This window comes from Daktulosphaira vitifoliae, unplaced genomic scaffold, assembly GCF_025091365.1.
Source record: "Daktulosphaira vitifoliae isolate Bord-2020 unplaced genomic scaffold, ASM2509136v1 Scaffold_1, whole genome shotgun sequence".
Classification (NCBI taxonomy): Eukaryota; Metazoa; Arthropoda; class Insecta; order Hemiptera; family Phylloxeridae; genus Daktulosphaira; species Daktulosphaira vitifoliae.
Genome location: NW_026099572.1, coordinates 10,679,216 through 10,694,928, shown reverse-complemented (window position 1 = coordinate 10,694,928; position 15,713 = coordinate 10,679,216). Strand labels below are relative to the sequence as shown.

Sequence of the window (15,713 nt, the reverse complement as noted above, 5' to 3'; positions counted from 1 at the left end):
ATTCAACTGGTCCTTGAATGCAGGAAAACTTTAGAATCACTATCGAGGTTCAACAAAGTTACACTAGCGTGTGTACCAGGACACAACGGTGTCACTGAAAATGAAAATGCTGAACACCTATGTTGGACCAGAACCAGTGGTAGGACTCACTGAGCAATTGCTCAAAGCGTTACCCAAGAATTGGTGCAGAGAACAACACAGGAAAATCTGGATGTACTTGGTAGTACTTAGACAATCTAAAATATTTATCAAGATCCCTGGTATACTGTTGGGTGATATTAATAGCATGACTAAACATCCAAAAAGCGCCCTGACTGGTTTACTGAAAGGACATGGTCACCTGCTTAAACATCTTAATGCAATGGGGGTATCAGAATTACCATTGTGCAGGAAATGTGAAGTAAAAGAGGAAGACTCATTTCACATCATGTGCGAATGTGAAGCCTTGTCCACACTAAGATCAAACTACTTGAATAAACCTTTTCCTGAAAAAGAAGATATTAAAAACCTAAAACCCAGAGAGATACTAAATTTCGCCAGAAAGACAGGACTCTTTGGTTATCTTTAGAGGTGACTTTATGATTGGTAATGTATTAACACTTTGGTGATAACACTTAGGTGGGTAAACTGAATCAAGACAATTCGGTATGAGGTGCGCACGATGTACCAACAGGTCTGAGTGCATGGGCATTATGTCCACCTCGATAATAACTAAAACTAAAACTAAAACTAAATTACAAATTCTTCAAAATTTCGCAATTCCAGATTGCGAAAATATATCAATAATTAATTCAGTAAAATAATATTTAGTTCTTCATAACTCATTTGGTCCTTCGATTGCAAATGCTGAAATGATAGTTGAGATAAAATAGTGATAAACAAAAAAAAATTAAATACGTATATAATGTTTTCAAATTTTAAATTCTCAGCTTCACATAGAAGCTAAAACAATAAATATTATTTTTATTTTGTAGAAATAAGCGTTTTACGATAAAAGAATCATCTAATATAATCATTTCAACGTGGAAAAGGAAGTATATTCTTCATCGTGAGATACGTAAGATGAAATTTAAAATAAATGTATTTTTAGGTAATAAAAATAAACTCTAGGACGTTCAGTAACACAGTATCACTAGAGACCAGCTAAAAAAAATTGTTGATACTATATCGAAATTATAATAATGAATGCTAGATTTATTTTAATATTGTCAAAATTTATAATGAACTATATTTATAAATTTTTAATTTTTAATTTCATCATTAAATCAATAATTAAACAAGTGTTATAAAAATTATTATATAGAAAAGTACTCATATCTATTTCATACATATATAAAGCTATTTTAGTGATCAATTAGTTAAAAAATATAGGCTATTATCATTATAAACGTATTTAATAAATCAAATATTCGTGATTTAACATAAAATTTTGAAGATGAACATTGGATTGTTAGTCTTAATTTTTTTTACTAAAAGTTATTCTTTTGAAGATGGACTTGTTGATTGTAAAATAAATGATTTAGATTTAAAAAAAGAGTATATAACATATTTCAAAAAAGTAACGAATCACATCCAAGTGCAATTACAACATTTAAATCTAGAACACATATCAATAAGGATTGAAAATGATAAAATTATAAGCATACAAGATTATAAACAAAAAAAATTCAATGGTGTTCAAAAAACAATAAAAATATATTTTAATATAGTTGATTTAATTAACTATTTATTTGTTGATGTACTACAAAAATTTACTGAACATCTAAAAATTATTATAGATAATTGTAAACATTTTTTTGAAGAAAATTCATTTGAAAATGCAATTTATTGCACTGTAGTACTTTTAAATGCAGCTAAAAATTCAAATATGATGTTTGAATATTTATACAAGGCTATATCATTTATTGATCACATAGATACAAAATTAGTATTGAGCAATTCATTATATTATTCAAACACGGTGATAGAAGAAATTTATAGCGTTAAACATTATACGTATCAAATGAAAACCCCAGAAATAATGAACTATGTAAATAATGACGGAAGCATCAAAATTAAAGAAGTTAAAGAAGATTACAATGATATAAATAATTTTGTTGATGAAGTAGTTGCCATTACACGTGAATTTTTTAAAAATAATGTAACTATTATAAATAGTGCAAATGATATAAATATACGAGAAAAGTACTATTGTGAATACTATTCCAATAATTGTAATATGAAACTTGTTGATTTTATTAGTGAAAAGTTAAAAAATTATTATTTACAAACAATAACTGACTATTATTTAAAAATTGGTTTCCATGAATTACTTCATCCTAGTACAACTGAGTAAGTGTTATTTTTAGTAAAAACTTTGTTTTCTCACTATAAGAATTATATTTAAATAAACTGAATAATACAGATGTTTTTTTTATTTAAGGCTCACACCCCCTCAAAAATACAACTTGACTCAAAAAAAAGCAATCCAAACACTAAATATTTTGTTCCGTGAAATTAGACATTGGAAGCTATTAAATCATATAAAAATAATAATTGATGATGAAATAATCACTACTGATCGAATTATTAGAGACACTGTAGATAATTTTAATTTTAATAAAAAAAAGAAATGTTTTACACAGCTAATAAGGTGCAGATATACTGAAGTGTTAAAGAATTATAACACGTATATGTCTGCTATTATAAAAATATGCAGAATCGAAAAGAGTCAATACAATTTAGATTGCTATGTAGATTGCATTATAAATTTTCTTGATGCGGTTAAAAATTCAAAAGAAATGTTTAAAAACATGTTGTTAGCTTTAGACATATTAAAAGCTGAAACAATTTGGAATATGACGATTAATAAATATTCATCATTATCATATACCTATAATTTATTGAATAATTTTTTCCCCAAAATTGAACAGCTTACTTTAACGAAGAATGATTTTTTAAATTTATCTGTCAATGAAGTAATATTAAAAGCCCGTACATTTTTGTTAGATTTTTCTACAGCACGAAATCTCTTTAGTCAAGGAATAAGTGACCTAAGTTATTTTATCAATGTACAGTGCTTTTTTGATATTGTAGAAAAAAATCAATTAATAGAATCATGGGAGACTGAAGTTCTATCATTGAATAATAACATTACAGGAAGTCCAATACTTTTGTATGAATATGCATTGGGACAATTTAGGATATTTTATGGTGTTGCTATTACAAGTGAATATAATTGTTTAGGGTTCAATAAAATAGATAGTAGTAATTAATAAAAATTGTGTATTTTAATTTAATTTTAAATAAATAGATTTGATAAAACATTTACAGGGAATTGTATTGTTTCAGAATTCATGTAGTAATATTTAAATCGAATTTTTAATATTTGTCATGGTAATAATTTTTAGCAGATAAATTGATCATAAATCATGTGAAATGGAATCAGATTGCTTTTGTTCAAATATAATTTTTAAATTTGTGTTAATACCAATTTGTTGAATTTTATAATATATTCCAAAAAATATTTTCATATCAATGAACTTATAATTTTTATGAGTATATTTTAATTTATATTCTATTTAGCTTTTATTTTAAACACAAAAAAAGATAATTTAAAAATTATATCACAAATATAAATGATCAATTTGAATCATAACTCATGATAAAAGATTTTGCTATTTGAGAGCCATTTTCTTTTAGGCCAAATATTATCTATTCCTATACTTCGTATAAAAATTTTTTGCAAACAAATTTACAAAAAATATAAGCATAGTGGCAATGTATAGAAATAGCATGGTTGAAATATAAAAATGTGATAATAATAATATAATATATTTTCAAGACATAACTTTTTATAAATTTTAAATAATTATGATTTTTTTGCGTTATTCATTTCAAAAACATATGGTTATAGAACATAACCATGTTATTTATGGAGATATTTAATTTATAAAATATTTTATCGTACTTCAAAACTTTATTTTATTTTATTCAAATTGAATTATAAAAGATTAATAATAGAAGAAAATATAACGAATGTCAGATAAAAGTAAGAGTTTATCTCATTCAGAGGTTATAAAATAATAGGTCAATCCATGCCAAATCAACAAGTGATTGCTCAGACACCTCATTTTTTTCTCAAACTTTCAGAATTTATTCTTTATATAATTAGATTAAAACAACTTTTTTTTATGACCTTCCCACTTTTAAGGCTGTTTTCAATGTAAAAAATGGTAAAAATAGCCAGAACGTTAAAAAACACACAGGTTGTTCAATATTGACTTAATCGAATTCAAATTTTAGACTTAACACTTTTATAACTTAAAGTTTACATTAAAAAAAAAAAAATTATGTTAAATTCTAGTTTTAATAAATTTCTAAAAATGGGGCTTCTTTTGTGAAAATTAGCGTTTTTGAGCTCACTTAAAACCATTAAGAAATTATTGTTTTATAGTGAGTTTTATGTGTAGTATTGTATAGTGTATAATATATGTCTTAACTAAATTTAAAATATTTAAAACAGTTTTCTTTGGATCTAGAGGCCTACAAAGTTAAAAATTTTATAAAAATACACGTATTCTAGGTACATTATTTTTGTTGGGGGACCTAATTTCAAAACAAATTTTTAATTATTTAGCTATGTATCTGCTTAATACACACAAAATAAAATAAAGTTTGAGAAAAAAGTGTAACATGTAAAATTTAGCATTACAAAATCAGTTAAAATCCGCTCAAAATAAAATAATTTTATGATAGTTTTTTGTTGTTTCAAAACCACATTTTTGTAATTGTCTTATATATTATAGTATTCTTCTTTTTTTTCTTCGTCTTAATCCCAACTACTTGGGGGTTGGCCACCCTTATTCTATCTTCTAGTAACTCTACTCTTCCATCTAAGCATTCTCATCTCTGCTCTATTGCGTCTTCATAAATATCAGTTAATAAAATTTTAAGGCTTCTTATATTACTTTTATTAATTGGTAAAAATCTGTGTTTTTCCCTTTTCCTGAGAATAGTTTAACACAATTTAAATCTCATATTAGGTGTTTTTTGTTTTGCTGTACTTCTAAGGTGGGTATATTTATTTACATTAGATTTTTTCATCGTAAAATTGAAACATAATTTGTCATCACAAAGAACATAATAACGTCTCTATATTTTAAAATTTTGATATTTTAAAATCACCTTATACAAATCATCAAATTAACAGTACCGTTTGTTAAAAAATTAATTATTTCAGTGAAGGTGCTTAGAATTAAGCTACATAATCTTACTTTTCTTCTTGCTGTTCCATCAACTCTATCGCTGGCGTTTTTACTATGACAAAATATTTCATTCTACATTAAAACCAATGTCATTAACATTAATATTAAAACACAGATTAATAAACCTAAATTTTACATGTTATACTTTTTACTCAAACTTCAATTTTTTAATACACCATAAAAGATACATAGCTAAAAAATTAAAAATTTTTTTTTTGAAATTAGGTCACCAAACAGAAATAATGCCCCTAGAATACGTGTATTTTGATAAAATTTCCTACTTTATAGGGCTCTAAATCCTAAGAAAACTATTTTAAATATTTGAAATTTAGTATATATATATGCGTGTACCCTAAATTAATTAATTTAGTTGAGCCGAGNTATTTTGATAAAATTTCCTACTTTATAGGGCTCTAAATCCTAAGAAAACTATTTTAAATATTTGAAATTTAGTATATATATATATGCGTGTACCCTAAATTAATTAATTTAGTTGAGCCGAGGGCGTGTTGCGACGGCGTTTATCATTCAAATAATCACGATAAGGTGTTGTGAATTGTTAGTTTTTGTGCGTGTGAGAGATAGTCAGCTGTGTACCACTTCGGGCCGATCATAGACGGCATTTGTGTGTACATTCACCCCGCTCCTTTCCTATCTTGAACATTATTTGCTCTGCTCACCACCTATATTGTCGCCTTATGATATAATATGATTCGAATTGCTCTTAGTAATTTCCGACACTGGTTAGTAAAATTTGTTGACCTCTACTCTACTCTACTCTACTCTAAGCCGGGTGTCGTCATCGGACCACCGGGTCGAGAGACAGACGTTTTGTCGGGGAGTAAACATAGTCGTTTTTTATTTTTAAAAATCAACTCTCCCTAGTTTATAAGGTATGAACAACGGCCTTATATAAGGTCATCCCTGATCATCATGGTTATGTGATAACTGTCACGAGGTGTTGGTGTACATCAACTATCAGCGACTGAACAAACATCAAATACAACTTTAGTTAATTCTAAATCTATAATCATTTCAACATTTAGTACGTATTATTATGGCCTGTTCAACTATAAAAAACATTTTACCTTAATTTTCTATTATTAGTAGTAATTTAATTTAATAATGACTAAAAATTTGAACCAACTTTATTTTTTTTATATTAAATAGTACAATATAATTTGTTTTTTAATCCAACTATGGTCCGACAGTACAATGTCTCGCCCTGTGGACTGGCGATCCTCATTTTATATTTTTCAGTTCGCCATGAAAAGTTAGAGATTTTATCCGGTCAATTAATTCGACTTTTTTTATGATATTTGTAACCTGTCATAATTAATAACAGAGAATATACAAGACTTTAAGAAACTTAATTATAAGGAAATTAAAAGCAGCAAAAGAAAAATGTAAGGAAATAGACATTTTAATGATAATGGGAAAAAGAAAAGAAGCATACAAAATAGTAAAATTTTCTTTGGAGTATGTACACACAAATGTGGATAAATAGAAAATCAAGGAGAAATTATTTATAAGCAGGAACAAGTTATAGATTGATGGATAAATACATAAAAGCACTTAATAATGAAGAAAAACTATTTGTTACAAGTTTAGAAAAATTAATGATAAGGAGCAAGATGAAGAGTTTTTAGAATTTTTGGTATTAAGAGATTTGCTTATGACATTGAAATTCAAATGAAATCCTGTGATAATAAACTAATAACGATTAGTTCAAAACATGTTTCCAATCTTCTTATTACTCAATTGATGTTTCAAAAACTAATTTAACAAAATATCTAATTTTAGCAAATAAGTTTGAATTTTATAAAATATTAAAGATAAAGATTATAAGTTTAATTCTGAATATTGCATTATAAAAATTGTTAAAAAAATTAGTTTGACTACATTTTTATTTAATATAATATTTTGTTGTTTTATTAAAACAATTTAATTCAATGTTTAAAAAAACCCAGCACAGGGGGGTTGTGGTATAGATGGATCAAGTATAATGATATCTGACAGTGATTAAAATCACTATCAGAAAAAAACGCTTCGATGCATATCTTTAGATAGTGTTTAATTTTAAAAAATTGGTGGACTATTCCAAAAGCTACATTATCTGCTAGTTCATTATTAATATCCTAATTAAGATAAAGTATGTAGAATGAAAATGGGATTATTAAAAAATATTATTTCTCATAAAAAAATAATGTTGATCCATACACTTTTCAATATGTCATAGCATTATAAAGTTAAAAATTTAAAAAATAAAATCGAGAATTTTCACACAATAATAGCATTCGGTAGCCATTTTCACCGTGAAGATAAAATAAAGTCCGAAATTATTTTTTTCATAATAAAGTAAATTACATTAGCTTTAATTTAAGATATATATAAAAGTGTCAGACTTTCCGGAACACTTTCAAAATTTAAATTGAAAAAGTAAATTTTTTGTGGAAAAAGTGGTCATTTTAAATCCCCCCCTGTGGGCAGGTAAAGGGTTAAATTTATCAAAAAAATATACCAAATGAAAGGTAATGATATTATTCATCTATATAAAAAATAATTATATTGATATGTTTATTTTTGAAAAAGTTATGGCACTTTTAAGTAAAAAAAATTGAAAAAATTTCGAAAATTAGCGATTTTTAAATTTGTAATTTTTTTGGTGGTTTCCCCCTTTTACGGGGAACGAGGGAAATTTTTTCAATTTTTAAGGGTAATGTCTTCGACTAGATACGATTTGTGATCTTTTGACGTATCATTGAAAGAAATTGGTTCGGTGAGAGCTGAGAAAAAGTGGTAACAGACACAAAAAAAAAAATAATAAACACATCTTAGTAAAACCAATACCTTTTCAGCTTCGCATCGAAGCTAAAATTATTAAATGAAAAATTACATATATAGATAGTTGGCTGTTGGGTTGTATTTTTATAGATGAATTATCATTTAAATTTTTCATGCTGACACAATGTATAATACCATATTTGGTAACCATAACAATTAATGTAACATTCATTTTTAATTTTGATGTACATTTAGAAATACTTACCCAACAAAAATAGTAATTCAAATAAAAATAATAATTAAATTTTTATGTTGTAAATTGAAGTTTACCCCAATTCTTCAATTTAAAATATGTCAATTTAAATTTAATTAATTTAGTTTGTTTTGTTGATATTATCATTGGAAAAAATGAATAACATTTATTATAATGTATCTCTTTTAAAGAGAATTGGTTTTTTATTTTGAATATAATTATGTTAAAAATAAATATTTAATTTAATTAATCTAACAATTTTTTTATAATATATCAGTATTTAATTTATTGATTGAAACAATTTTTCTAGTAAATTAGTAATAGAATAATAAATTTTTGTTCATCGGACAATTAAAATTATATGTATTATTATTTTGATTGTGAAATATACAAATAAAATGTTCTCTATTTTGTATTATTGCATATGTCAGTTATAAAATATTATTATTATAATAAATATATTTTAAGTTTTATTAACTGACTTCTCGTGTGATTTATTTATTAATCTAACAAATGAATTATGCAATTTAAATATATATTCTTTTTGTATTTTTTCCTATTTTATCTTTCAATATTTTTTCATATTTATTTAAAAAATGATGTGTTATTTTGGGGGTTTTTAACTCCAATAAGCAACAGATTTTTAATAACATGAATTTGAAAAAAAATTGGTAAATTTATGCATACTAGTATAAAAATATCAGTTAAAAAAAAATTTCTTTAACTAAGTTTTATTGTATTAAAGAATGATAACCATTGTTCATTGTATTTGGTCAGTAACTTTTTAAATATATTTTAAAATGTCATCATTATATTTACAGGCTATCTATTTTAATTGTATACTTTTGGTAAATATCTTAATGACAAATTCTGTTTCCATAGAAATACTAATTTCTTACTATGAAATTAAAAATTTGTTTATTTTTTAAATTAATGAACTTTGTACTCTACTGAAAAAATAAAATTGAGTAAACCCAATTTAATATAATAAGATATTACATATAACTGGACGATTTTCCATCACAACAGAATAGTAGTTAAATAATTAAGTAGTGAATTATCCAATGGAAAGGTAGAGCTTATGATACAGTTAAATGATAATAATATTCATCTGACTAGTTTCATATACATGCAGATTTTTTATGGATTTATCTTAAAAATACGTATTTAAAATTAATAGATGCAATGCGCAACAGAAAAATGAACGCAAAATTAAAGCGTACGTGCTATAATTAAAATTATTTTAGTGAATAATTAGAAATAATATGTACATTAATTAAATATTAATCATCAAAACAAAAATCAATTTGTGAAAAATAAAAGAATACCAAATTTTCCTTACCNTTATCCAATGGAAAGGTAGAGCTTATGATACAGTTAAATGATAATAATATTGAGCAATATAATTCTATAGGTAAAACTTTTTATCTGTTCAGTGAAAGCCAAGCCGAAAAAAATTGACTACAGATACACAAAACAAATAAATTAACATATAGTAAAAGTAATACCCTCTCAGATTCGCATCGAAACTAAACTTGCAGTTCATATAAACACATACTGTGATTTAAACTGAATGGTTTATAATACAAGAATTATCCAGCATAATTATTTAACCATAGCTGAGGGTTATATTCTTCATCGTGACAATATACCTATAGCTTAAAACGTTATGGAATTCAGCACCTAAGTCTACTATTTATATTAGTTGTCGTAACTCAAAAAAAAAAAATTAGGTAAAGGGGAGGGGTAACGAATATACAGAATTATCCTTTTTCTCGGGATGTGTTGTTCGAGGGTCTATATTTGTATAATTTGCAAGCTGAGTTTGAATGTTCTTACCTGAGTTTTAACTATTCTTCACACGTGCAGAATAGTGATAAAAAAAGAACATAAAGCCAATAAGTTGTTAATGAAAAAATAATATAATTAATGTAACTTCACATATATTTATATAAAACAATTGTAATAATTGGAAGGTAATTAAGTCACGTGAAGTTTACAAAGAGATATTATTCTTAATTAATAAACACAACCTTAAATGTTAATAAATACAATTATGATTATTCTGCGGTGTTAAATTAATTTAGCTCGCTAGAACCAAACGATTTAGGCGGCCAAAAGTATCATTTTTTAAAAGTCACTTTAAATTTTTTTTTTTAGCAAAACATATTAATATCATACTTAAGGGTTTTAATACAAATTTTCAAGGGCATAAGTTGACTTAGTGAAGGTGTAGAGCTATTTTAATGTTATACTTCTAAAATTATTACGTATTTTCAGTAATTTTGAGTTTATTTTTATACATTTTTTTTATGCCTTAAAACCTATGTAACGTGACAAAATGTGAATTTTATGATATAGATAGATTACTGTTTTGCTTTGCTAATGGGCGCGCGTATGTTATATCCGGCCGTGTAATCAGAAAACTGTACTGTTGCTGACAAGGTGAACGCTATACACACAATATTTTTTATCAGTTTAATAATCGTTCCCTATATGACACATTTACTGGCCACCACTGAAAATACCTGTATAATTTTAATATTGTTCATATTTTATCTGTTTTATATTTTGTAAATTGTTAAGCCGATACCCTCTCCCAAACGTAATCGTCGTCGTCGTTATGTCTCGCCCGGTGTGTAAGAATTTTTTTGTGCTCTCTTCTCTTTGAACCACCGTTGTGGTGTATAGTGGCTGTGTGCGTGTAGCCAATAATCGTTTTTTCGTGTGTGTCGTTCATTATAATAATGCACTAATTTAACCAAGCGTCGGTCATGTCCGGGGCCGAGATCCTCATNTAGACGTTGCCAGCCGCTGGCATTCAGTAACTGGCGACTTCGACTGGTACGTCGACTGGCATCGTGTAAATCAGCCTTTAGGATGAGTTCCATCCGGGACTGGGTATCGTATTATTGTTTTTTTTATTTTTATTTAATATAATGTATTGAGCCTTTTTCTTTTGTAAATTTATTTTGTTATTAGCTATATATAATTTTAGCATTGCTGTTTATAAGGTTATTGGTCAGTGGTGTGTCATGTATATTTAATACATATATATTGTAATGTATATATGTATATTATTATACATATATATATATTATTCCCGCAGTGCCCAAGTACGGTCCGGCCGGCCAGATTACAGAAATTATCCGCCGCGCCCGGAGTACACGGACTTGTTCCGATGCGGAAGACGCTTTATGTGTAATATTTAAAAGTTGTAGGTTAATTTTTTTTGTCTTAATAATTTGTTTTTTTTCTCTTTTGTCCCTTTATTTGCAGAGTGGTTTTTGCCTTCGGGTTTTGTCCACTATTAACTTAATTGTAATAATTTAATAAAGTCCCCTTAATTTTCTTAATCAACAAAAATCTTTTTATTGTGTGAATATCTTCAATATTCACGTGTATCTTATTTTTTTCCCCCTTTAAATAATTCTCTCTAGTTTTAAGGTAACGGACTTCGACATACTAAAGTATGTCCACCACTGGTTACATCAAACAAACATATTTGTTGTATTTACAAGGTATCATCGTATTATGGTCTACAACAANAAGACCCTCGCCTAAGTGGTTGGCGACCCGATTTCCTTTTGCAAGGGAGCCATGAGGTTGGCGACTCCACAATCCGTTGCGTGGCCCAAGTCGTCACCTCTCACCTAATTTAAAATTAAAATTTTTTTTTTCCTATAAAAAAGATATCCTTTTTCATATGAAAAAGAAAAAAAACCTTTTTTTTTATTTTTTGGAATTTAACATATTTATAATTTAAAAAAATTTGAATTTTTTCGTTTTTTTCTCTAGTTTGCTCGTATAAAGAGATTAACTAAAAATTACGCAAAATTACACGTTAATTCATCCATATGGCTTGTAGAGCAAGTCATCAGCTATACTATGAAAAAAAAAAATTTGCTCTCGATAATATTTGAACTGTACATATTGCATTTACTTAGAATAAACGAGTATTTCCCTAAAAATTGTATTACGAATTTATAGGCATCCTCATAAGTTAACACTAATAAATAACATGATATGAACTCATCGATAAGGTTTGGTATTGTTTAAAATATCTTAAATGAATATCTATCTGACGAAAAATTTTTTCCTCGTTATATTATTTTAACAAGTTATACATTTTTATTAAATTTTTTTTCGATCATAATGCTATATAATAAATAATATGATTGTTACAATATTTTAGATTAAACCTTTTTTAATTTCGATATTATAATTTTTAACAATATTAAATTTATACATTTATTTTAGTTTCTGATTGTTCATCATCCATTTTTTTTTCAAATCAACAACTGATTGAATTCATCAAAAAAAATGGTATTAGTTTAAAAAACATAACAAACAATAATTCACGGGCAGTAATTTTTGATTTTTTAAAGCAAAATATAATGGAGCAAATTGGAGTACTCATTTTATTAAAAAAGTTGAAAAAAGTATATTAGTATTTTGTTGGCTACTTCTAGAAGATGGACTAAGGTTAGTTGTCACCATGAAAGGTTTTTGAAAAATTATTCAGAATGGCTTACTATACCATTTAAAATGCCTTCTATTAAAAAAAAATCTACTAAAACAATACAGGGCCGACCTTTGGTTGATTTAATTGAATGTTCAGAACGAACAATGCGGCGAAAAATTAACTATGACATCAATGACGTCAACTGAAATTTTATGTACAGCAAAAAAAAAGTTATTTGTGTCTGGAAAAAGAAATGAAGCTGCTTTATTTAATAAACTACTGTTGTCTCCTAATAGTGTCCCCCAAATGAAAATGGCAATGGAAGATTCTTGTAACAAAGAACCTATTTCTTATACTGCTGATGAAGCTTTAGCATTTATTGTAGACAATCAACTTACAAAACAACAGTATATGAATATAATTTAGGAGCTAAAAAGAGGAATTGCGCTATTTATCCATCTTTTTTTTTTCTATAGGAGGTCTCTACACCATTTTCTTTTTAATCTTCTTGGCGGATTGTCGGGGATGTGTTTTGAATAGAGGTATTGGATATTAGGGTTTGGGTGAGAGTTTAATTTGTTATGAAGTTTAAGGTAAGCAGTTTTGGCAATATTGTTAACATAACTAATTTGAAGATCTGAATGGAGAGTTTTATTAGGGACGTACCAAGGGGAATTGGTGAGTGTTCGTAGGCAAATGGATTGAAAGGATTGGATTTTTTGGATGTTGGATGGAGCGGCATAGCCCCAGATTTGAATACCATAAAACCATAGTGGATTATCCATCTTATGAAAAAATTTTTAGTGCTAAACAAAAATGTTATCCCGATAATGTTAAAATTAGTGAATCTGGTTGCATAATACCCTTGCAGAATCTTTTAGATCACACAACTAAAAGAATTTTTCAAATACCATCTATCAAGGAGATAAAAATTGGCAAAAAGTTATTAGAAATGTTCTATAAATGGGGCTGCGACGGAAGTAGTGGTCAGGTCAAATGTAAACAAAAATTTAATGACAACCCTTGTACAACTGACCAAACAATGTTCATATTCTCTCTTGTGCCACTTGAACTTATATGCTGTAGTGATGATAGCAATGATAGTAGTGACGTAATTTGGAAAAATTCTATACCTTCCTCTACTAGATTTTGTAGACCTATTAAATACAAATTTATGAAAGAAACAATTGAGGTACCAAAGAGGAGGTAGAAGAAATTTAAAAACAAATAAGTNAAAGAGGAGGTAAAAGAAATTGAAAAACAAATAAGCAAATTAAATACTACATATGTATTATTCAATGACGAATACTTTGAAGTAAAACATACGCTTATTTTTTCTATGGTTGATGGAAAGGTTAATATTAAACTTTATTATAAGTATCTAAAATTTATTGTGTACTTTTATTAGTAATGATTATATTATTCAATCACAGAAAAAAAAATTTCAAACAAAAAATTTAATGATCAATATTTTTTAAGAAATAAGTAATCTAATTATATAGATCAATAAAAGTTTTATAGGTATGTAATTCTTTGACTGAAATATTTAGCCAAAAATGTTTTATTTGTGGATGTAAACCAACCGAAATGAATGACATTGAGGCAGTTAAATATCGACCATGCATAACAGAAAATTATAAGTATGGATTGTCAACGTTGCATGCGTGGATACGTTTTTTTGAGTATTTTATTCATCTGTCGTATAGATTAGAAATTAAAACTTGGCAGGTAAAAATAAAAAAATTATAAAATATACTATTCACTGGCAGTTTATTTTCTTCTAATTGTAAAGGTTAAGGCTGTAAACAAAGATTTGTATAGTGTTCGTAAACAACATATTCAAAATAAATGTAGGTCTGAAATGGGACTATTAGTAGATATTGTGTCATAAGGTATGTGGTACTTTAGTCTAATTTAATATTAGAATTTTAAAACATTTAAAAAATAATTCATTCTATACAATTTAATATTGTCTAATATATATTCATTATTGTCCAATAATAGGACATGGAACTACGAACGATGGCAATACTGCAAGGAAAATTTTTAAAAACGCTGAGATATCATCCTCCTGTACTGGAATTGATATTAATTTAATTAAGCGCTTTGGAACAATTTTATCGGTAATAGCGAGCGGATATACAATAATTATAAAGGCCTTTGAAGAATATTGCTTTTTAACAGCTAAATTTTTTGTATCATTGTATCCGTGGTACTATATGCCGGCGTCAGTGTATAAAATTTTGTTACACGGTGCTCATATTATTCAATATGCGCCACTTCCTATAGGTAATATCACAAAAGATTATAGTTACTATAATAAAGAATATCAACATTTATTTTAGGCAACTTATCTGAGGAGGCACAAGAGAGTTGCAATAAAGATTATAAAATGTACCGATAACATCACACCAGAAAGAATTCGCGCTTAAATACTAACGAGGATTTAATTCACATACTTCTTATCTCATCGGATCCTTACATTTCTAGTATTGGTAGAAATAAGCAAGTGCATTTAAAAGAGTTAACAGAAGATGGTAAGATGTTAGTAATATTCCCTCATAATGATGACAACTATAAAGAAGATGAATTAAATAGTCATTTAAATGATTCATTTTCAGACATGAATTTATCAATGGCATAATTATTTTTTATATGTATAAAACTAAAATATTCATATTTATATATCAATGTAATCGTATAACAATTAATAATGAATAATGACTAATTTTATTTATAGAGTAAAAATCCTGTAAAACATACGATTTTTAGGGAAATACTCGTTTATTCTAGGTAAATGCAATATGTACTGTTCAAATATTATCGAGCGCAAAATTTTTTTTTTTCATAGTATAGCTGATGACTTGCTCTACAAGCCATATGGATGAATTAACGTGTAATTTTGCGTAATTTTTAGTTAATCTCTTTAAACTAGCAAACTAGAGAAAAAAACGAAAAAATTCGA

At 26.7% G+C, this 15,713-nt stretch overlaps 1 protein-coding gene across 1 annotated transcript; it reads left to right on the top strand.

Annotated features, from left to right (window-relative positions):
- The first annotated feature begins 1,354 nt into the window (after nt 1–1,354).
- On the top strand, nt 1,355–3,439 carry LOC126896920 (uncharacterized). Its single transcript, XM_050670113.1, has 2 exons — nt 1,355–2,331; nt 2,423–3,439. Exons 1-2 carry the CDS (start codon nt 1,436–1,438, stop codon nt 3,252–3,254), a joined length of 1,728 nt encoding a protein of 575 aa, XP_050526070.1. The 5' UTR covers nt 1,355–1,435; the 3' UTR covers nt 3,255–3,439.
- The last annotated feature ends 12,274 nt before the right edge of the window (nt 3,440–15,713 follow it).

What these genes read in the sequence shown, in the direction of transcription:
- LOC126896920 (XM_050670113.1), top strand. Translation starts at nt 1,436, where the DNA reads ATGAACATTGGATTGTTAGTCTTAATTTTTTTTACTAAAAGTTATTCT. An exon ending in CTTCATCCTAGTACAACTGA is followed by an intron (nt 2,332 to 2,422) that starts GTAAGTGTTATT and finishes TTTTTATTTAAG; the next exon opens with GCTCACACCCCCTCAAAAAT.